Source organism: Salvelinus namaycush, chromosome 26, assembly GCF_016432855.1.
Source record: "Salvelinus namaycush isolate Seneca chromosome 26, SaNama_1.0, whole genome shotgun sequence".
NCBI classification, from domain to species: domain Eukaryota; kingdom Metazoa; phylum Chordata; class Actinopteri; order Salmoniformes; family Salmonidae; genus Salvelinus; species Salvelinus namaycush.
This window is the reverse complement of record NC_052332.1, coordinates 13685328-13709741: the sequence shown is the minus strand read 5'-3', so window position 1 is coordinate 13709741 and position 24414 is coordinate 13685328. Positions and strand designations below refer to the sequence as shown.

Sequence of the window (24414 nt, the reverse complement as noted above, 5' to 3'; positions counted from 1 at the left end):
ATCAAGTTCTTGACATTTTCCGTATTGACTGACCATGTCTTAAAGTAATGATGGACTGTCGTTTCTTTTTGCTTATTTGAGATGTTCTTGCTGTAATATGGACTTGGTCTTTTACCAAATAGGGCTATCTTCTGTATATCAACCCTACCTTGTCACAACACAACTGATTGGCTCAAACGCATTTACTTTTAACAAGGCACACCCTTTCACACGTACCTTCACACAGGTGTGAACATTCTACAGTGGTCCCGGAAGCGTACGATCACACCCGTGTGATTAGAACGCTTATTTAGAACGCTTATTTAGAACGACCCGTTTCGAACAATCAGCATTTGAGCTGGCCACACTGTTTTTTCAGAAACTATTTACACAAACACGGTCCTTACAAAGTTATGTCCAGAATGTGAGGAGTTTGTTTTTGGATACAATGTTCAGATATTCACAGAAGTATCTATAGCATAACACAATCATCCAAACTGGAAAAATATAGGCTACATTTGTCCAAGCGCTAACTGAGGAAAGATTGACGCAACACAAGCGGTCATATTTTTATTACTTTGGCTGACATAAACTACAATATGAATTAGCTAATAGCAATTACTATTTATAATTAATCACATCACAGGTGAGCTCACCATTGATCGAAATAATTGTGTAACACTTTCTAGAAATCGGAAGTAATCCGACGATGATTAGTTTCAGCGAGCCGCCATGCTAGATAATAAGAGAAGACAAGATTAGTTTTGTCTGTTTATAGTATGCATGTTGAAGGGGTGTGTCGTCTACCATCGTTCACATCCCACCATTTACTTCCTGAAGTTCTCAAAAAATGAGGGAACCATTACTCACCTCATTTTGTTATGACATCTTTGGTCTGACAGACGATTATGTGAAACCCAGAATGCATTGTATGTCAACAAACATGGCTCCACACATAGCTGGAATTAGCTTAGCTCATCATAATCAGTACAACCTTCAAAAAGTATTTTACACACATAATATGTGCCCATTACAATCTATGCACGAATCGGAATGCATGATTTATCATCGGTACTTGAAAACATGTGAATAAAACAGTAAACATATCAATAATTACCACACAAAACATTTCTGGTAGCAATTTATTGATACAAGTTGCGTGTGCCGTCAGTCAATCACGTAACCTCTCACTCCCACTCTGAGCCATTCAGTGTTGTTGTTTATGTATGTAGATAGTGAGCTAAGCTGTAGCATTAGGAATGTCTTTCAAAAGGAGACAGCTCACCAATGCGGAAATTCTGGAGATTTTTAAATATTCTGACAATGAGTCTGAGTATGAAAGTTAGGAATCAGATTCTGACAGTGACAGTGAGGAGCTGCCCCCCAGCAATTGAGAACCCTGAATCTGAGGACACCTTGTCCACTGACCAAGTCCCAGGTCCCTTTGAAGATGTTGGTAGTGATGGAGGCTGACCGACAGTGGATGAAGTACAGGAGTTCTGTGGTAGCTGGAAGGCCGCTAGCCATTTCACCCCTCCTGGCCCTGCTGTTTGCTTTGATGAGTCCCAGTCTGGAGTGCAATGTCCCTTGCCATTTCCATCTGAGGCAGTGCTTCAAATTGTTTCTGACAGAGGAGCTGAGACATAGTAGAGACCAATCGCTATGCCTTGGAGCTACAGGAGAAGAGAGAGCCAGGAGTGGGGGGGATACCCACAATTAGTGAAATGTATACCTTCCTGGTGACAGTCCTTCTCATGCAGATAGTAAAGAAGAACTCCCTAAGAGAATACTGGAGCACAGATCTTCTGTTCGCAACTCCCTTCTTTGCCACCCTCTTTTCCCAAGACCGCTTCCTAGTTCTGCTGCGATGCCTGCATTTCATCAACAATGCTTCTGCCATCCTAAATGACCCGTTATACAAAATAAGAAATGTTCTTACCAGCCTGACAATAGCATTTGGTTGAGTCGTTGTGCCAAACATGGACCTATGCATTGATGAGTATGAGGGGCTTGGGGTGTCCGGGTCCGTGGTGATGACCATGCTGGCTCCTCATCTCAGCAAGGGACACACTTTGTATGTGGACAATTGTTACAGCAGTCCCACACTCTTCCAGCATCTGCTCTGCAGAATGTAGCTAGCTACCTAATCATTGAGTATAACACCATAAAGGTTATGAAATGAGTAACGTTACCTCGCGTGTCCGCGGATATAAGGAATATACACAAAAAGACTATGCTACAGTAGAAACGACATAACACCATGCAGAAACTATTATAACGTAATAAGGCACTTACTTTGATAGAAACGCACGCATTTCCAAAGTTATTATTGGTAATGAAAACAACTATGACTGCGATGCAGGCAACAGACGGTAGATGTGAACACGTGTGTGCAGGACGGGAGATGCGCAAATGTCTGCAGACTTGAACTGCACAAACAATTGGGAAGTGCTTGGGGAATTTTGTCCCGGTCAGAAATGTCAAAAAAATTAATTGGTCCACGAAGGTTAAAATGATTACTTTGATGTGAATGAATGAGGAGGCGGAACACACCTCAATTCAAATAATTTGAAATTGACAAGTTGAAAAAAGCCTATAAATAAAAACAGGCTGTGTGCCTTGGTTTGAGGGCCGCGTAGATTAAATATACTGTTGCGTAACAATCACATTCCGGAATGGAGATAACGTTCTAACATCACGTGCATAAAATAACTCACGCTGGGGGCGACCGTTAGAGATATTTGGAACTCACACATGAATTGGTGAATTGAAATGCATTCCAGGTGACTACCTCATTAAGCTGGTTGAGAGAATGCCAAGAATGTGCAAAGCTGTCATCAAAGCAAAGGGTGGCTATTTGAAGAATCTCAAATATAAATTATTTTTTGGTTTGTTTAACACTTTTGGGTAATACATGATTCCATGTGTTATTTCATAGTTTTGATGTATTCACTATTATTCTACAATGTAGAAAATAGTGAAAATAGTACATCACCGAAGACGGAAAATTAACAAAACAGTTTGACATAGAAACACTGGATTTCCGGCTTTTTTAAATGTGTATTATGTTTATTAATACCATTCCACCCATGAGGCCACTAGGTCATTTGACTGCAGTAAAGGCCTATTGAAGCTGGTGGCTTATGTGGTAAACACCTTAATGCCATCGGATAAGTCCCGAACCATATTCTAATCTGTTCTTGTGATAGAGTCCTGTAGCTTAGCATCGGCTTCATCGGACCACTTCCTGTTTGATTTTTGCTTGTAAGCAGGAATCAGGAGGATAGTAATGGTCAGATTTGCCAAATGGAGGGTGAGGGACAGCTTTGTATGCGTCTCTGTGCGTGGAGTAAAGGTGATTTGGCCTCTAGTTGCACAGGTGACGTACTGGTGGAAATGAGGTAAAATGGATTTCAGTTTTCCTGCATTACAGTCACTGGTTGCTAGACGCGTCGCCTCTGGATGAGCATTTTTATCGCCCTATACAGCTCGTTGAGAGCGGTCTTAGTGCCAGTATCGGTTTGTGGTGATGAATGGAAAATATACATAAACTCTCTTGGTAAATAGTATGGTCTACAGCTTATCATGAGGTATTCTAACTCAGGTGTGCAGAACCTCGAGACTCCCTTTAGGCCTCAGCCCTTAGATTGCAATATCTACTAAGCTAACATAATTAATTGTTTTAAGATGGTCATAAAATGTAGCATTTAGCTATTTTAATTAGAATTTTAGGACTCCTGTAAGTGTAAATAAAAAATAAAAAAATGTATCTGATGAAACATTGAATTTGGCCTTTACCACTATAGCCCATAGAAACGCATTGAATAACATGTTCATAAATGGCAAAACAGACAGTCAAAAAATGTATCATAAGGAACAAGGTTTTGAAGTGTCTGTCACATATCTGAGAGATATAAGAAAACGAATTTTACCCTCTATCCACTTTTACAATTTTTACAGACTGGTACTGGGTTACCTTCAGACGACTCCCATGAAACTTGTGTGCATTGTACAGCAGAATAACTGACCCCTTCATGTTCATGAGAGTCTCCAATTTCGGTGTTGGTTACATATTAGTTTGTAGCTCCAACGGTTCAGTCTGGACAGTCGGTTTTGTGAGAAGACCTCTCCGAAATGAGGACGTCCGCGACAGAGTATAGGCTGTAGATGTCGTAGAGCCAACCACCAAAACTGTCGTGAGAGTAAACACTATTTCAATATTGGTGACATATTAGTTTGTAACTCACACGGTTTAGTTTTTACAGATGATTTCGTGACACTTTTCTTGTCCGGATTCGCTCATGTGTAGAAAAGGGCTGCTTTCACAAGCTCCGTGTTATGGAATAGGCTCATACTTTAGGGGATTGACCTGCAGCGACTACAAGAAATGGTAAGTCTTGCATAAACACACAGGGAGCTATTCAATATTCAAAATAACGTCACCGTGTGACGAACGTGTGCGTCAATCGACTCCTTCATATTAGAGATTGCGCACCAGCTGTTGTTAACAAAGACGCACACCACCCCCTTGAGCTTACCCATCACTACTGTTCTGTCCTAATGATGCATAGAAAAACCAGCTAGTTGTACCTTATCCATGTCTTTGTTCAGCCAAGTTTCCAAAAAATATAAGATATTACAGTTCTTCAGGTTCCGTTGATAAGATAGTCTCGAACGGAGCTCATCCAATTAGTTCTCCAGTGATTGTACATTTAAGTGATATTGCCCTTGAAGCCGGTGTTTGGAGGATATATTGGCACGGGTGTTGTTAGGCCCAAGACGAACCGTGCCAATATATCTTCCAAACACCGGCTTCAAGGGCATTATCACTTTTATACAACAGGTTACCAACATATTCAAATAATGATTGACATATTTTCATTAAAAACTTTATTTTGATTAATTTATTCATACTATGTCATCCTTCTACAAGATATAGTCCCGACACAAATCTAGGGCTGCTACCCAAGCCGGCTGGTAATCCATTCTATCAGCTCGGTTGCCAGACACAATCCAGTCGTTCAGTCTTTTTGTTCTGTATCTATGGACAGCCGTTCATTCTAAATGTTCCATTGCCATGCTGGCTGGTAATGTTCTTATCCCTTGCTTGCTAGCTAGCCAACAATGGCTAAATTACAGTCACGTCAAACAGTGCAGCCAGAATAACATCAGTAGCTGCATTTGCATTTGTTTAAACTGTTTTCTAGTGACATGTATTTGACTGGCATAGAAAATGTGCTCTCTCGTCATAACACTGTTGTTCAGAGGAGCTAGCCAACAACACCGTTTCAAACTGAAGCTGGAAAGACAGCAAACTAGCTGCACTTGGTTTCGTTTGACCTTTTTTCAATTGACATTTCTTTGTATATATCCATAAAAATGATGCCAGCTGATTCATGATTTAGACTGGCTGAGAAACACGGCCTGCCTGTCTGCCTCGTCCCAACTCCCGACACGTTCATTACTATGGGACAGCTGGAGATCGAATTTGAATATTGAAACAATGTTGCAAATGTAGGAGAGACAGACAGCAAGGTTTATACAAATCTCCACTGTTGAAAACTAAATGTTGGTCTAAAAGAAATGTGAGATCATGTCTAGATGCTTTTTATAGTGGAGATCAAGTTTATAAATTGTCTGGCTGGGCTGATGAGACAGTGGATTGCGCAGTCAGATGGAACAGAGTAAATAGGCATTTTAACGTCATAGATTTAGCCAGTGCCAATTTGTGGAATAGACACCGGCTGGAATGTTCAAAAAAGTTACGATCACCACAAAAAAACAGGAGCCTGTAAAACGGCCACTATACACTGAGTCTACAAAACATAACACCTTCCTAATATTGAGTTGCACTCAATATTAAATCTAGACTTGGTTTCCTCTATCATAATTGCTCCTCTTTCACCTCAGCTGCCAAACTAACCCTGATTCAGATGACCATCCTACCCATGCTAGATTACGTAGATGTTCTTTACCATTCAGCCATCAGATTTGCCACCAATGCTCCTTATAGTACACATCACTGCACTCTATACTCCTCTGTAAACTGGTTATCTCTGTATAGCCGTTGCAAGAGCCACTGGTTGATGCTTATTTATAAAACCCTCTTTAGGCCTCACTTCCCCCTGTCTGAGGTATCTACTGCAGCCCTCATCCTCCACATACAACACCCGTTCTGGTGGTCACATTCTGTTAAAGGTCCGCAAAGCACACACATCCCTGGGTTGCAGCTAACCACTGGAACGAGCTGCAGAAAACACACAGTCTCTTCATTCAAACACTCAATCATGGACATTCTTACTGACAGTGATGGCTGCTTCACATGACGTATAGTTGTCTCTACCTTCTTGCCTTTGTGCTGTTGTCTGTGCCCAATAATGTTTGTATCATGTTTTGTGCTTCTACCATGTGCTGCTGCCATGTTGTGTTGCTACCAGGCTGTGTTGTCATGTGTTGCTACCGTGCTATGTTGTTGTCTTAAGTCTCTCTTTATGTAGTGTTGTGGTTTCTCTCTTGTTGTGATGTGGGTTTTGTCCTATATATATTTTTTTTATCCCAGCCCCTGTCCCCGCAAGAGGCCTTTTACCTTTTGGTAGGCCGTCATTGTAAATAAGAATTTGTTCTTAACTGACTTGCCTAGTTAAATAAAGGTTCAATAAAAAAATTGAAGTGGATTTAACAGGTGACATCAATAAGGTATCATAGCTTTCACCTGGATTCCAGCGCCATTCTTCTTTCAGGCAAGCCAATATCAGAACTGTGTCCGATGCCGCTAGCAGCGCAACAGTACACCAACCATGGGTAACCAATAGTTGGCATGCTGCTGTCAGCTACACCCACAAAAATACTATAGTATACTATGGTATTAAAACCCATGTTGAAGTGTTGTATACACAACCAGTCTGTTAAGCATATGTGTTTTCTGGGGTATTCTGGGACAGTATATGAAACCTCTGGACCTTCTCTTTCCAGGGCTCTCTTTCCTAAATCCCAGTCCTACAGTATCGAGCTCCAAATAGCCGCCTGATACGATAGATTAAGTTTTCCATATTCTACCAATCCTTTGTCATGAACACGGAGACTCAGCTGCATTGATCCAAAACATTTTTTAGTTTTTATTATTTCACCCTTATTTAACCAGGTAGGCCAGTTGAGAACAAGTTCTCATTTACAACTGCGACCTGGCCAAGATAAAACAAAGCAGTGCGACAAAAACAACACATAATTACACATGGTATAAACAAACGTAGAGTCAATAACACAATAGAAAAATCTGTATACAGTGTGTGCAAATTAAGTAAGGGGTAAGGCAATAAATAGGCCAATAGTGGCGAAGTAATTACAATTTAGCAATTTACACTGGAGTGATATGTGCAAATGAGGATGTGCAAGTAGAAATACTGGTGTGCAAAAGAGCAGAAAAACAGAAACAAATATGGTGATGAGGTATTTAGTTGGTTGGATGGGCTATTTACAGATGGTATGTGTACAGCTGCAGCGATCGGTAAGCTGCTCTGACAGCTGACGCTTAAAGTTAGTGAGGAAGATATGTCTCCAACTTCAGTGATTTGTGCAATTTGTTCCAGTCATTGTCAGCAGAGAACTGGAAGGAAAGGTGGCCAAATGAGGAGTTAGCTTTGGAAACAGAACATCTCCGTTATACTATGTACACTATAGTTTTTAGTTACACTTTTTAGTTACACTTTATTTCAATTTAAGATTATATTTATTAGTCAATCCAGTCCTTTCAGAGCCATCAGTGATGATAGCTAGGAATCAGTTTGTGACTAGAGGTCATCAATCACATTGTCCATATATTTTTGTCTGTCAATTAACTAATCAACCAACCAATCATCCAACAAATAAATTAACCAATCAACCAATCATGTATTCTCTCTTTTCCAGGCAACCCCCTGTTGATCAACTCATCCCAGCAGCCGGACCTAACGGTGTCACGGACCTACACCAGCCCCATCTGCTTCCAGGACTCCATGGATAAAGAACTCATATCTCAGGAGCCTTCGCTCTTCGACCCCCTGCCCGACCTCAAGGTCAAAGTTCACTCCTCTTTCATGGTGTCCCTGGGCGTGTCAGAGAGGGGGGCCGAGTACCACATCCAGAAAGCCCACCCCCAGACCTTCCCCCGGGGACTGGCGCCCGACTACAGCGGTGTGGGGTTGGAGGGGACCCTGAGAGGAAGGAGGGAGAAGACCCTCCTCGGCCCCCTTGCCCCGTCTACGCCATCCAGGCCCCCACTCAGGACGGCCGGGGTGTTCGGACACGCGGGAGGGAGGCTGGTGGTGCCTAATACAGGTGAGGGTTGTGATTCGTAAAGGCAATGTACCACACACATGTACACATGCAAACGCAAGCGTGCACATACACAGGCATGGAGGCTTCCACACACACAGGTCCACATACCACATACATAGAGGCACACACACGCACAGAGGAGAGGATCACGAGATACATACACACACACACGCACGTACGCACACACACTGCTGGGTGTCAGGTCTATTTAGTGCAGGTGACAGTCAGAGAGGCCAGTCAGGGTCTCTGGGGCTCTCAAATCAATGTTGCCAACAGTGCACCACACACACACACACACACACACACACACACACACACACACACTACCACCAACACTGGAGCCCACAAACAATTCCTAGAGTGCTAATCTAACTTGCCAGTAGATTAAAGTGTCACAAAGGACAGGAGACAGCAATGTGGGGCAGTGTGTGTGGATGAGTGAGAGCGTAGTGTGTGTGTGTGTGTGTGTGTGTCTCTGTGCGTGTGTGTGTGTGCATGCACATATGTGTGCAAGCGTGTGCGTGTGTCTCGTGATAATCTCCTCTGTTCCTCTCTCTTTCTCTCTCTGTCTGTAGGCGTGAGTCTGTTGGTGCCCCATGGGGGGATAGCTGTGGACACTACCTGGGAAATGTACATGGTCATCAACCAGGAGGACAGCAGCAGGTGAGACACGACACACAGATATGGCACAGAGAATCATGCTGCCTGCCTCCCTCCCTACCTCTTATCGCTCTCTCTTTCATTCTACCACTTCATCTCACTCCATCTCTCATCCTGTTTTCCCTATTTCTCACACTATCTCTCCCACTTATTAACACCCACACGCACGGGTGTATGCAAGCCCACACACTCGCTCGCTCACTCACTCACTCACTGTCACAGACACACACACACACACACACACACACACACACACACATTCCAACAAACAAACACAAACACACCCACATACAGTGGTTCCTCAATTAAAAGTTGCTTCATACTATGGTATAGGATGCGGTATGCTGTGGTATGGTACAGTGCGTTACAGTGCTTACCGTTAATGCCCACCAGAGGGCATCTTTGAGAATATCTACACTTTATGATTACAATTGAATTATATATTTCATTAGGAAGAGAAAAAGGAAGAAGGTCAAGCAAGCCGAAGTTCATTATTGGCAGAATATTGTATGAAATACAATTGGGCATTTAAATGCAATTCAATCTGGTAGTTTCAATTCAAATGTGACTCGTTCCATTCTCTATTCTCTTGTTGATATAATATCCTGGCCTTTATGATTATTTTCATTGTAGCCCATTCTCCGGTTCACAGCACTGTATTGGTTTTGACTGACAGCTGTTATAAACTTGAGCTCCGCACGCGACTAGAAGATGCCCCTATCCCTCCCGCTAATTGGGCTTTTGCACATTTGTAATCTGAATCAGGGAAATGCTGTAAATCGATAGGAGTCGATGTGTTTTGACCTTAGAGTTGAATGCGATTATTTTAGTTTTAAAGCCACCAGATGCTTCTTTCTATTGTTGTTATTTATTCGGTAATGAGTTAAGCACACAGACTCAGCCATAAATTAGTGAGTCTGTGTGCCTGCTTGAGTGGATGAGCTGAACTCTTCAGAAACCAACGACAAAGTTACTATTGAAGGCTTGGCCTATTTAGAAGGTTATTTTGCATGTTTTAATTGGTTCAGATAGAATCTAGATTCGGGCCTACTACCAATTAAATGTTATTTATTTCTCTGCGCCCCTCACTGCATCAATACCGAATTGTCTGCTTTATATGAAGCTTTCATTTAGGAAGGTCATAAAAAACATGATACTAAGATAATATATTTCAAAAGAACAGAATAGCATGTTTTGAGTTTAATTTATCTGTGCTTAGTAGCCGAGGCTATATGGCTGCGCCATTCTTCATCCTTATCATTCAGTTCATTCAAATTCGATGTTTACAATGATCAGTTTCTGTCTGGTTTCTATCACCCATCCATCAAGAGACACGTTAGCTCCTGGGTACTAATGATTTACACCGAACCTAAAAGCATAATCAGCATTCTAACTCCCCCTTGCGGTGACGCAATATACCGTACTATATACCATAATATACCTCAATGCACTGCGGCGTAACCTGAAAACTTTTAATTGAGGAACCACTATATACACCGCCCAGCATGCAGCCTTAGTTCATCATGCACACTCTACAGGGGAGGACTTGATGTGTCAGGAAGAGGCTGGCAGTTGCAGACACGGCCAGTTGCAGACATTGCAGCATAGCCCTGAGCGACTGGCTCAGCAACTGGCTCAGCCCCCTCCTTCCTGTGTGACTAGTTAAGGCTGTGAATGTTAAAGTCTTCAGTGTTAAGGGTATCTGCCATCATTTGTCAGATAGAACAAGACAGACTAAGAGAGACTCTAGGTAACTATTGCCTGCTATGGAGAGCCCATTGCCATGACTTAGCTGTCAAGACTTTCACAAGGCTATTACTCAAGGCGAAAATGGCAAGACAGTTAAAAGACGTTCACAAGAAATGTAATACTGTTGACTTTTCTCTGAGAGGCTTCAAGAAGTTATCTCGCCACCATGAGTCAGTCTTTTTGGATCATTTTGTTTGTGATTGCTTTGCAGACCAAAAATGTGTAATATCTCGAACACATCTGGATGAAACCATCCCAACAACTTATCACCCCTGACAACCTGGTTAACAGGCTGGCCCCATCAAGGAAAGTACATTTCGACTTCTCAAGGAGTTTAAATAAGTGACATTGATTGTCACTTGCATGGGATCAAATGTGGCTATAATCCATGTCATCCCTCCTCCTTCCTCCTTCTCAGAGCACCCCAGAGGCTTCTGTGTAGCGAGGGTAAAGATAAGGATCAAAGGTCACCTATAGTTTACGCCTCAGAGCTTAGGGGTGGACTGCCTGTGTCTGTCCTGTGAGGTGTGCGCTACTCTAAACACTCCTTGATCTCCCTGAGCCCACACCTTTAGGTTTCTGCCTGGTCCCGATAACGTTGTTTGCTGTTTACTTCCTGCCTGGCATTAGAGGGAGTCTGGAGGGCAGCGCACCATTGAGCTGTCAATCACAATCTTTTGACAAGCGCATAGAGAGACCCTGGGAGAAATTAAATGTTTTCCTCCTATTCAGACTTCAGGACGAATCCAACTACTTGAGGCGGTTGGCGGTGGATCTCCACTCGGCTGCAGGATAGGAATCGATCAGCTCAGCCTTGGTGGCTCCAGGGCTGCAGTATGGAGACTGAGATGAGAGGCTTTTCCTCACTAGGGAAGTCTTCACACTGCAGTCTAGAGGCCTTGGTGGGGGTTATTAGATATTATTGAGAGATCAGGAGAACAGTTAACCGTCGAAGTTAGCGGTGCTGAGTTGAGTTGGAAAGTTTGTATTGAGAGGAGTTGGGGAGCCTTATGCTTAACACACACAGAAAGTGTGTCTGTTCTTCAGTGTTTTTCATGTCACGTGTTTGTAGCAGAGGTAGTTCATGGCGCTAGCCTCATCTAATGTGTTAAAGCCTTGGCTTCGACTCAGCGAGCTAACGAGGTCTTGTTGTGCACTGAAAAGCATGAAACTCCATAGGGAACAGTATCCAAGGTTGTTATGATGTTTTCTTCTAAATGAAACAATAAAATCCCCACGGCGTGTTGGTGCCTTGAAGTGCAGTTATTGTTTGATCCTTGTCAGGCCACCACGGTACAGCCCGTGGCCTTAACACGAGGTCAGGAGATCTCTGTAGAGATCCGATCGGTGACCAAGTGTGAATGAGAGATCGAGTGAAAGGGAGTGAAAAGGGAAAGTGTGGCTGACGAAGAATGGAGGTGTGAGAGGGAGACTGCGAGGTTGTTAGGAGGAGTTGCAATAGAGGGATGAACGATCGAGAGTGAGAGAAGGAGTGTTGATTAGGGGTTACTACAGGTGGCCTTCAGTTAAACCTCTCTCTGTTTGCAATCATGTTACTATTCACTTGACCTTTTTATCTTGTTTACGGAGCTAATTTATGCGTAGAAAATGGTAGTCTATGTGTTTGCATGTTTTCAGAATAAGAGTTTCAGTGGATCATAGAATATCATTCAGCATCACAATGCCAGCCAAATCATTTCAACATGAAACACTCCAATCCATTATTAAAACATCAATAACCCAAAGTCACCCTACCTGATCCACCTCTCAAACGAATTCCATTGAACAAATAATTTCTATTTGTTCCCGAGATACTCAAGCCAGAACCATGAAACATTTCTAGTTTTTCATCTTTGCTCCGAGTCATGTTTTCTTTGAAAAGCAAATGTTTTTTATTCTCCTCTCTTCAGGCTAATTATTAGAGTCCGATCTGCAGGTAACCTTGATGTTCCTCTAACAAGTGGGCCTAATTACCATAGCGCACAAAGACACACACACACACACACACACACACACACACAAACATGCGTGCGCACATGAACACACATACATGCAGCACAGCTGCAGGCTTTCACCACTGTTGGTTTATTTATTCTGTATTTTTAGATGAGAGATCATAACCCCTGTCAATGTTATGCTGCTGATTGCTTTCATTTCAACAATGGAGACAAATTTTACACAATAGGCACTGATAATTATCTGAAAAATAAATAACGATAAAGCAGAGTGAAAATCCTGTGGCGAGCGAGGTTGATCTCACTTTGTTCACCCCATATCGTGTTCAACTGATGTTTCAGAAAACAATATAACACAGTCATATGCTTGCATATGTTTTTATTCTCCGTTGATGGTTAGCCTACCCTACACAGTAGAATGCTAGCCTACTTGTTTCCTCCTAAAAACAGGTTGTGTACCCAAACAGACCTATTCCAGCCAGTCAGTATTTGGATGTTTGTGATGTAACACTCAACACCAACAAACAGTGGTCCTGATCCCTTCATTAGAGTGTCCAGTTAATCAGTTTAGCTGAAATCACTCCTCTGACTCTGCCTCTGGTCGCTAATCGGACCTGTCACTCAGGCTTAGGCGGGGGACACCAGCTTGGCCCTGTGACAGCAGGGTATAGCAGGACCACTCTACCCACAGTGAGATTGACCCCCAGGCCTGCAGTAGCAGGACTGAAGGATGGTTGAGGCTCAAATAGTATGAAGTCAAGCAGACATCACTTTTCATTGAGCGCTGGGCTGTAAAAATATGTGTAGTAGTGCAGGCCCTTCTGGACTGATGGCAGCCCCATCAAAGTTTCTGTGTTCGCAAGAATGGGACCATATGCCAATGTTTCTTTTTCCCCTCTTGCTCATGTAAAGCCATTACCCACTGTTTAAGAAACATGCCCTATTCTGGATTTCATGTTCCTCTCATGTACACTGTCTGTGGAGAGTTTGGAGTCTAAACCCATCCTGATGTTTTTGTATGTGTGTTTTCAGCAGTACCCGATCAGAAGAGAGACAGGAGGTCCTGCTGAGCCCAGAGGTCACGTACGGTCCGCTGGGCCTTGACCTCTCCTGTCCCGTCGCCATGACGATAGCCCACTGCGCTGAGGTTGCCGCCGATAACTGGAGCATCCGCCTCAAGAGGCAGACACAGGATAACAAGTGGGAGGTGAGATTATCCTGAAAACATTTCAGAACATTTAGAGGAACAGTGTGACATTTTCTCTCTCAGAATCTAACTGTGTAAAAGACTCTGTATAATTCACAATTGATATTGTAACTTTCCTTTTGTAATATCCATGAGTTTATGTAACCGGAGTTCAAGTAAACAACATTAAAATGGGTTCCAGACGATGCAAATGCCTGCCACTGTAATCAAATCTAAACTGGCCCAGATCATTTTTTTATTTTACCTTTATTTAACAAAGCAAGTCAGTTAAGAACAAATTCTTATTTTCAATGATGGCCTAGGAACAGTGGGTTAACTGCCTTGTTCAGTGTCACCAATGTTTGAAGAAGACCAAGGCGCAGCGTAATTTGTGGTCATCATATTTATTTAACTGAGAACCAGCAACAAAATAACAAAGTGAAACCAAAACGAACGTACCGTTCCCTAGGCTACAAGAGCTGTACAAAAACTAGATCCCACAACATAGGTGGGTAACAAGGCTACCTAAGTATGATTCCCAATCAGAGACAACGATAGACAGCTGCCTCTGATTGGGAACCACACTCGGCCAAACACAAAGAAATACAAAACATAGAATTCCCACCTCACATCACACCCTGACCTCACCAAATAGAGAAATAAAACGGCTCTCTAAGGTCAGGGCGTGACAGTACCCCTCCCAAAGGTGCGGACTCCCGGCCGCAAACCTGAACCTATAGGGGAGGGTCCGGGTGGGCATCTACCCTTGGCGGCGGCTCCGGTTCGGGGCGTAGCCCCCGCTCCGCCCGCTGATCCCTCCGCTTTTGTGTAACCGGACCGTGGATCGTCGTCGGAGGAACCGGACCGTGGATCATCGCTGGAGGCTCCGAACTGGGAACCACCGCTGGAGGCGCCGGACTGCAGATCGTCGCCGGAGACTCCGGACCGTCGCCGGAGTCTCCTGGGACCGTCGTCAGAGGCTCCGGATCGGGGACCGTCGCCGGAGGCTCCGAACCGCGGATCGACGCCGGAGACTCCGTGCTATGGATCATCACTGGAGGCTTCGTGCCATGGATCATCACTGGAGGCTTCGTGCCATGGATCATCACTGGAGGCTTCGTGCCATGGATCATCACTGGAGGCTTCGTGCCATGGATCATCACTGGAGGCTTCGTGCCATGGATCATCACTGGAGGCTTCGTGCCATGGATCATCACTGGAAGCTTCGTGCCATGGGTCATCATTGGAGGCTTCCTACGTGGAGCCGGAACAGGTCTCACCGGACTGAGGAGATGTACTGGAAGCCTGGTGCGTGGAGCTGCCACCGGATACACTGGGCCATGGAGGCGCACTGGAGGTCTCAAGCCTAGAGCTGGCACAACCCGTCCTGGCTGGATGGTTACTTTTGCCCGGCAAATGCGGGGCGCTAGCACAGGACGCACTGGGCTGTGCAGGCGTACCGGAGACACAGTGCGCAGAGCCGGCGCAGGATATCCTGGGCCGAAGACACGCAGTGGAGGCCAGGAGCGCTGAGCCGGCACCATCCGTCCTGGCTGGATCCCCACTCTAGCCCGGCCGATGCGGGGAGCTGGAATATAGCGCACCGGGCTGTGACTGCGCACTGGAGACATGGTGCGCATCACCGCATAGCACGGCGCCCGACCGGTCACACGCTCCCCACGGTAAGCACGGGGAGTTGGCTCAGGTCTAAACCCTGACTCCGCCAATCTCCCTGTGTGGCCCCCCCAAAACAAAATTGGGAGCTGCCTCTCGGGCTTCCTTGCTAGCCGTGACCCCTTGTATAGTTGCCGTTCCTCTAATTCCTCGTATCCTTGCCGTTCCGCTCTAGCTGCTTCTATCTCCTCCCTTGGACGGTGATACTCTCCAGCCTGCGCCCAGGGACCCTTGCCTTCCAATATCTCCTCCCATGTCCACTCCTCCAGAAAACGCTGCTTGGTCTTTTTGTGGTGGGATCTTATGTCACGTCCGTTGTTTGAAGAAGACCAAGGCGCAGCGTAAATTGTGGTCATCATATTTATTTAAATGAGAACCAGCAACAAAATAACAAAGTGAAACCAAAAGGAACGTACCGTTCCGTAGGCTACAAGAGCTGTACAAAAACAAGATCCCACAACATAGGTGGGAAACAAGGCTACCTAAGTATGATTCCCAATCAGAGACAATGATAGACAGCTGCCTCTGATTGAGAACCACACTCGGCCAAACACAAAGAAATACAAAACATAGAATGCCCACCCCACATCACCAAATAGAAAAATAAAACGGCTCTCTAAGGTTAGGGTGTGACATTCAGGGGCAGAACGACAGATTTTTACCTTGTCATCTCGGGGATTTGATTATGTGCCATCTATTTAAAATGTTACGGTTATTTTCTACAACTTTGCTTCCTTCGTGGGCTATTAATGTGCAAGGAAAATGTCACCCAATATGCTCACATCCAATGAAACATTTCCATATACTAGATTGTGATTACAGTTGATTTCGATTTCTTTGTTGCTTACAAAAAAGCAGGAATGTTCAGTGTTCACCTTGTCTTTTTCCCTAAAACTGAGAATAAGATTCAATCACATAATCTAAATTCCACATATTCTGTTCTTCATACTGACTTCTCAACCTCTATTCCACTGAGGTTCATTGAGCTGCCAGTTGGGAGGAACTATTTCACTCACTCATGTTAGCATGGACTTCTTTGAAAAGTAGTGAAAGCTCAAGTCCAACCAACCTCTCAAAAAAAAACTCTGCCTCTTATAACATCCCACTCTGTCTTTCTCGGAGGGACTCCCTCGTTCTCTCAAGCTCTGAGCTCCGACATCAATCCACACCCTCCATTTTTCTCCATCCATCCACCCGTCTATCCAGCAGACGTATCAGCGATGTTCTTTTAAAGGCCCAATGCAGTAAAAAACGTGATTGTCCTGTGTATTATATTTCCACACTATGAGGTTGGAATAATATTGTGTAATTGTGAAAAATAAACTAATGCCCTTTTACTGTAAGAGCTGTTTGAAAAGACTTACTGAGAGCGGACAGGCATGTGGGTGTGCGTGGAACCCCATCATTACAGAAGCATCCCTTTCCACCATGATCCCTTCATCAGATTCCTTTCCTCCATAAACCATCCCTTCTTCTTCCTCAGTGGTCACATCAAAGAGCAGGGACAGCAGCAGGGGCTCAGAACTATATTCTCCACCCACACACACAAACACAACAAATTAATTTTACTGTGAAATTGTGAAAATTATGATAATGCCCTTTTAGTGTAAGAGCTGTTTAAAAAAACACCTACAATTTCTGCCTGTTTTGGTGGGATGGAGTCATGGTGTCATCACCAGAAATTGCTCTTTGCTAACAAAGTATTTTTGTTTATTTTGTATAATTTTGATTGACAACAAACACAGTAAGGTGCTTGATTGTTGCCCAGAAATGATTTAATATTGAGATAATATAGCTACATTGGAACTTTAATGTTTAACTTACTTAATCAAAGGAGTGTTGGAGAGTGACCGGTAGCTCATCTAGGCAGAGTTGACCCCGGAGCTCAGAGCTCCTTGTGCCTTGCGGTTGACCTGTGACGATCAAAGGCCCTGGCCTATTCACTGCCTATGACATTTACACAGGATATAATATGCTGGCGAGAGACGCTTGCTGCACAAAAGGCTGCTATCAAAGACCAGTCGACGAATGACTGTGTGTGTGCGCGCTGTGGGTTATATGCTGACAGGAGAGAGGGAGAGGAGGGGGAAGAGGAAAAGATAAAAGGAGGGATAAAGAAGAAAGAGAGAGAGAGAGAAATGTTTAAAGACAGATAGAGAGAATGGGAGAGAGAAGGTGAAGAGGGAGAGAGATTGGTAATTGAATTGAAATAAATTGAGAAAGACCGAGATGAGAGAAAGAGAGAGAGAGGCCACCCTCGTCTTGCCCGTGTGAAGGAGCCGTGGCGCAACCTGTCTCCTTTACAGTGAAATAATGAGCCCTTTATCTCAGGCAGAATGCCAGGCCAGCCTCTTGAAATGTGAACCATCGCTGGAATTAGTGACATTACCAGAGATGGAAGGCATCTCTCTCCCGCTCCCTCTCAATCTCTCTCTCTCTCTCGCTTTCTTTCTCCTTGTCTCCCATCCCCCCTGTCTCTGTCTTTCTCTCTCTGCCCCCTCCTCACCTTCTTTCTCCCTCCTCTCTTTCTTCCTCACATTTTCCCTTAATGCTGCTAAGCTTTTGGGGTGTCATTTTTTCCCCTGCCTGCCTGGCTGGCTGTCTGGTGAGGATGAGCTATATAAAAAGTAGATTCCTTATGTCTGCTGCAGAGCTAATGGGCCAGGTGTTGCATCTAGGCCAGTGGATTACATTACTATATTATGCAGCCTGGCTTTATAGGGTTTAACCATGCCTTATAAGCTTAGTACAGAGGGCCACAGGGTCACTGGGATGGTGCAGTAGGTGATTTAGGAGGGGAATTTAGCACAGAATGAAGGAGAAATGACCTATGCATACGGTTATGTGGTAATCACGTTACTGTTCACGATGCCCAATGTGCTGATTGCTTCTTTATCCATCCCCAGGCTTTTTTCCACGTTAAAAACCATCAGATTAAGGCCCCAACCCGCACCTAACTCCTTATTTTCTTCTCTCTTCCTCTCCCACAGGAAGTAATGTCGGTGGAGGAGGAGAGCACTTCCTGCTACTGTCTGCTGGAGGCTCAGTGCTGCCACCTGCTGTTGGAGCATCCAGGGCGCTACGCCCTGGTGGGGGTGCCTCTGAGCCAGGAGGCTGTGAAGAGGCTGAGGTTGGCCGTGTTCGGTAGTGCAGACAACACCAATCCACTGGGATACAGCCTCAGAGTGTACTGTGTCGATGACACCCCCTACGCATTCCAGGTATGGAGAAGGTGAATGGATGGATGGATGGCTTGATGGGTGAATGGATGGGTGGCCAACAAGATCGCATAGTTTCCTTTCGAAATTCGACGTGGATGAATGTCTATTTTTTATGCATTAATTCCATGTGGATACAGGGTAAATTCTGTGTGGTTACAGGGTTAAAACAAAAACAACTCAAAGTGTTAAGTTTAGGATAGAGGGATAAAGGTTAGACCTATGGTTTGGGGAAGACGTAAAACAAAATAATTTAAAAACGACACGCTATTAGCATCAGGTATCATCAGCATTCACAGGGCTTGCGAGAAAGAGCATTGTGAACTGGTATATCACAGTGGTCTGAGCAGTGCTCTCCAGCTCTTTTTTGTTTGGTGTGCACCGAGGAAGGCATATATCGACGTTCTCAGGACCATTTCAAACATCCCAAATAAAAGTGTGTTTCTAGCGATCAGTCTGGGGTGGCTACTTGGCTGGCTAACTAACTAACTGATTGGCTGACTGGTTGAGTGACTGACTGACTGGCTGACGGATGGATGGATATATTGACCGACTGCCTATCACACTAGTTTAGGCTGAGAGTAATTTGTGAGAGGACAAGATGTCAGTGACCCTTGTCTAAAGGCTAGCCTGCGGTAGTAGGTTTCATCTGACAGAAAGTACTATGCAAAGGTTATACTGTACACAGTAAAGCTTGCTTGGAGGTGTGTGTGTGTGTGTGTGTGTGTGTGTGCATACATATCCGTCGTCACGCCTCCACATTGTGACTTTCTTTCTTCAGTCAGATTTTCACGCTCTACCGGAGATGAGAGAGAGAGAGTATAACGCAAAATACACCAAATATTGCATGCAGAGCAGATTTAGGCCAACCCACTAATTATAAAAATCTAAAAAAGAGCCACCTGTACAACCACCTAAAAGGAAGTGATTCCCAAACCTTCCTTAACAAAGCCATCACCTACAGAGAAATGAACCTGGAGAACAGTCCCCTAAGCAAGCTGGTCCTGGGGCTCTTTTCACAAACACAAACAGACCCCACAAAGCCACAGGACAGCAACACAATTAGACCCAACCAAATCATGAGAAAACAAAAAGAGAATAACTTGACACAGTAAACTAGAATGTTATTTGGCCCTAAACAGAGAGTACACAGTGGCAGAATAACTGACCACTGTGACTGACCCAAACTTAGGGAAAGCTTTGACTATGTACAGACTCAGTGAGCATAGCCTTGCTATTGAGAAAGGCCGCCGTAGGCAGATCTGGCTCTCAAGAGAAGACAGGCTATGTGCACACTGCCCACAAAATGAGGTGGAAACTGAGCTGCAGTTCCTAACCTCCTGCCATGACAATATTAGAGACACATATTTCCCTCAGATTACACAGATCCACAAAGAACATCGAAAACAAACCCAATTTTGATAAACTCCCGTATCTACTAGGTGAAATACCACAGTGTGCCATCACAGCAGCAAGATTTGTGACCTGTTGCCACAAGAAAAGGGCAACCAGTGAAGAACAAACACTATTGTAAATACAACCCATATTTATGTTTTTATTTTCCTTTTTGTACTTTAACTATTTGCACATCGTTACAACACTATATATACATAATATGACATTTGACATTTCTTTATTCTTTTGGAACTTCTGTGAGTGTAATGTTTACTGTTCATTTTTATTTCCCTTAAATTGAATTGAGAGAGAGAGAGAGAGACAGAGCGAGAGAGACAGAGTGAGAGAGAGAGAGAGACTGCTCGACAACTAGGCAACGAGGAGGGACTTTTAATTACAAAGACAACGTTGCAATGTTTCGTCCCCTGTCTTCTTTCTGGGGCTTAATTGAATATTTGCAGCGTGTTAATTAAACGTGTTTTAGCATTCTATTCCGTGTGATGAACCTGGCAAGGGAGCACACACATTACAGACGGAGGGTGGATAAAGAGAAAGAGAGATGGTTAGGGAGAGAGTGTGTGTGTGTGCATTCTCTCTTTAGTTCTGTAAAGAGATGATGTATGGATCGTATTCGATGAAGAGTAGCTACGGCCTTGTCACACAAACTCATTTCAATCATTCTCTCATTCTCTCTCATATCGACACCCATTATCCTCTTTCTGCCTCGTTCACACAAAAAGACAAACACACACACACCTACACACACACACCTATACACCTCTGACAGCAGCCAGTTGCTTTAAATCTGTGTGTTATTCTCCAGAGAGGTTGTGATTGGACAGATCTTGGCTCATTGGAGCAGATTCAGTTCTGGACGCATCAGTCAGAGGGGAGCCTTGCATGGTGAATAGAGAGAAATTGCATTTGGGGAACCCACCAGCCAATTTTCTCTATCTCTGTCACTCTGCCCTTTTTATTTGTCCTGTTTTGGTGGGGGGTTTTGGGCTTCACACGACAAATGATTTCCCTTGCGATGCCCAGCAGGGTTGCGATTTTTCCATTTCCTAAACTCGGTCCTGGGGACCCCAAGGGGTGCACGTTTTGGTTTTTGCCTTAGCACTACACAGCTGATTCAAATTATCAAAGCTTAATCGTGAGTTGATTACTTGAATCAGCTGTGTGGTGCTAGGGCAAAAACCAAAATGTGCACCCCTTGTGTTCCTCAGGACCGAGTTTGGGAAACACAGGCCTACGCCTTTCACTTTGTGATGGAGATGGCAGACACACCCATACAGACAGACAGACAGACAGACAGACAGACAGACAGACAGACAGACAGACAGACAGACAGACAGACAGACAGACAGACAGACAGACAGACAGACAGACAGACAGACAGACAGACAGACAGACAGACAGACAGACAGACAGACAGACAGACAGACAGTACATGCGTACGCACAGACACACACAAGGACACACACACACTCAGCTCCCGGTCTCCCTAGAGAATCACACAACAATACCCACGGATGAGAACCCAAAAAGCGTGAAATCACCAAAGTCCTTTCATCAATAGAAAATGCTATTCTGGAAGATTAGGCTTGATTTCTGTCTCTTTGTGTGGCTTCTCATGTGATGTCAATGAATTCAACTGAAACAGCATTTTAGGGGAATTGTGCTGCCTGATCTTATTTATTGGACGTTTTGATGCCAGGATTTGTTTATTTGTTTCATTGTGTGTTTGGGAGGTTTCATTCCAAGCGTGACATGATTATGGAATTTTTTCTAAATGAGGAAAAATGCCTTTTAAGCAATTCTTCCACTTGCTTTCTCTTGCAAAGGGGGATAACTGAATACCTAATCTGCCCATGAGCTGTTTAATGTAACTGGTTAGAGCTGTTTAGATATTCAGGGGGAGTTAGTTGTTCAGAGCTAGGGTTGCAAAGGGAGGGTATATTACTGGAAACTTTTTAAGTTTACCAGTAAACTACCAGAATTTTGTATCTTTCAAGGATGTTATGCAATCTGTCACAATACATCTAGTGGCCCTTTTGGGTACTTCAGATTATCCCAGGTGTCTCTGGCCCTCCGTGTGGCCTTATCACATGTTAAATATATGAAATAATTAAATAAGATGATTTTAAAATGAAACAGAATGACAAAGTTGTAAAACATTTTCCTAAATATAAACCATCAACTTAGGGAATACCATTGGTGTTTAATATGAGGGTTTCAGAAGGAAATATCCTTTAGATGTATTTACACACTTACATTTTATTTTACTATGTCAATATGTATTTGTTGTCAATGTTCTGGCAGCAAACTGTTGGCAGTTGTGAAAAAAGTCAATATTTGGATGAGTTGCAGAGGTAATTGTTGATTAGATGCTTTTTTCATTAATTGGGCTATTTTCTCTAGAACCATATCGTCTATCTACTAAAAACTCACGGACAATACGGACACGGATATAATAAATTAATTATTTATACGGGTAAAAAAATATTAGTTATTCAAGTATAAATTAACAACGTTACGATAGATTGCCATATAGTTTCTGTTAATTACCAAAATTACAGAAGATTCCAGTAACTTTGGTAAATTACCGGTAGCTTTGCAACCCTATTCAGAGCACTGCTTCTCACTGCAGTCCATGGGGGTTGCAGATGAAGGAGAGGGGTTGTGACTGAGTAATATTGGTTTTCTATGTTCTGTAATCCATGTATACTGTTCTGCAACGCTGTAAACACACACGGATTTAATGTAATTCTCACCCTTTTATCTCCCTATCAGGAAGTGGCATCGGCCGAGCGGGTGAGAGGCGGTTGTCTCCTGGAGGAGCCCAAGACGCTGCTGTTCAGGGGGAACTCCCTCAGCCTGCAGCTCTCCATCCAGGATGTCCCCCAGTTCCTCTGGAGCATCAAGCCTTTCACCACCTGCCAGGTAAAGGATGGAGGAATGTGTTGGGAGCGGGTGTCGGGGGGTATGTGGGAGGGGGTTAGAGAGGGAGTGTGGGTGTGCATGGAACCCCATCATTACAGAAACCTCCCTTCCACCACAATCCCTTCATCAGTCCTTTCCTCAGTCCTTTCCTCCTTCAACCATCCCTTCTTCTTCCTCGGTGGTCACATCAAAGAGCAGGGACAGCAGCAGGGGACCAGAACTATGTTCTCCACCCACACAGACACACACAACATATTAATTGACTTGCTGTTTGTTTGTCATTGAAACTACACAGTATGTATTAACTGAATTGACTTTGAAGAATGGAATGTTAACATGCAAGTCATTTAAGACTGGCCACCTCCAATTCAGTTTGCTCATGGATACACAACCACATCCCCAAGAGGCTGCTGCCCTTCAACGATTAGCTGAAGTCGTTTAGTGGCTAAAGTGATCATTGACCTGGTCTGGTCTTAAAAGCCAAGAGCAGTCATTACTGTGATTTTCTTGTGTTTTGTATATATTTACACACTATGAGGTTGGAATAATAGTGTGAAATTGGGAAAATTATGATAATGCCCTTTTAGTGTAAGAGCTGTTTGAAAAGACCGCCTGAAATTTCAACCTGTAAATTAGTTAATAGACCAATAAGAAATAGAGTTCCAGATAGAGTGCCAATAACAGCTCATTTTCAGTTTTCCCCTCACCACTCAGACCACTCCTAGACAGTCCTACAAAATTCTTTCTTAAGAAATCACTCTTTGCTAAGAAGATATTTTTGGACCTTTTAACTAGTAGTTGAAAGGTGAAATATAGGAAAGAGAGCAATACAATTAGCTTGCATTCAGGCATAGTGTTTAGCAAATCTTGTCATCCTGGACCGGTATTCAAAATGTGTCTCAGAGTAGAAGCTGAGGCACATGCTGATGTAGGATCAGGTCCCCCCCTGTTCATGTAATCTTATTAATTAGGATCTAAAAGGCCAAATGAATTCTATATCACTACTCCTACTCTGATACTATTTGTGAATACGGGCCCAGAGCTAGATTAGGTCTATAGTTTATGGCTGTACCCGACTACAAAAAATCTTGGTCAACCAAGAGTCGTCTGTTCTTTCGACCAATCGATTGGTAGACATTTTTAAACATGTATTTTTCAATATATAGACAGACCCTACAGTATGTTTTAACAAATCAACTATATGTAGGCTACTGAGCTTGTCTGATCCTTTAAGCACTGCGATTAAGAATGAAGACACAAAATACTAAAGAGGGAGCCAGAGATCGATATAGCCTAACCAGAAGAAAACAACCTGTTCCCGACACACCTCCTCCTGTTGCCC

At 43.7% G+C, this 24414-nt stretch overlaps 1 protein-coding gene across 1 annotated transcript in view; it reads left to right on the top strand.

Annotated features, from left to right (window-relative positions):
* LOC120021886 (netrin receptor UNC5D-like) overlaps positions 1 to 24414 on the top strand; it is a 124684-nt gene that overhangs the window by 84396 nt on the left and 15874 nt on the right. Inside the window, exons 12-16 of the mRNA XM_038965726.1 lie at positions 7885 to 8292; positions 8868 to 8955; positions 13692 to 13863; positions 18507 to 18737; positions 22923 to 23072. Coding sequence (XP_038821654.1) covers positions 7885 to 8292; positions 8868 to 8955; positions 13692 to 13863; positions 18507 to 18737; positions 22923 to 23072 — 1049 coding nt within the window. The remainder of the gene's footprint in view (positions 1 to 7884; positions 8293 to 8867; positions 8956 to 13691; positions 13864 to 18506; positions 18738 to 22922; positions 23073 to 24414) is intronic.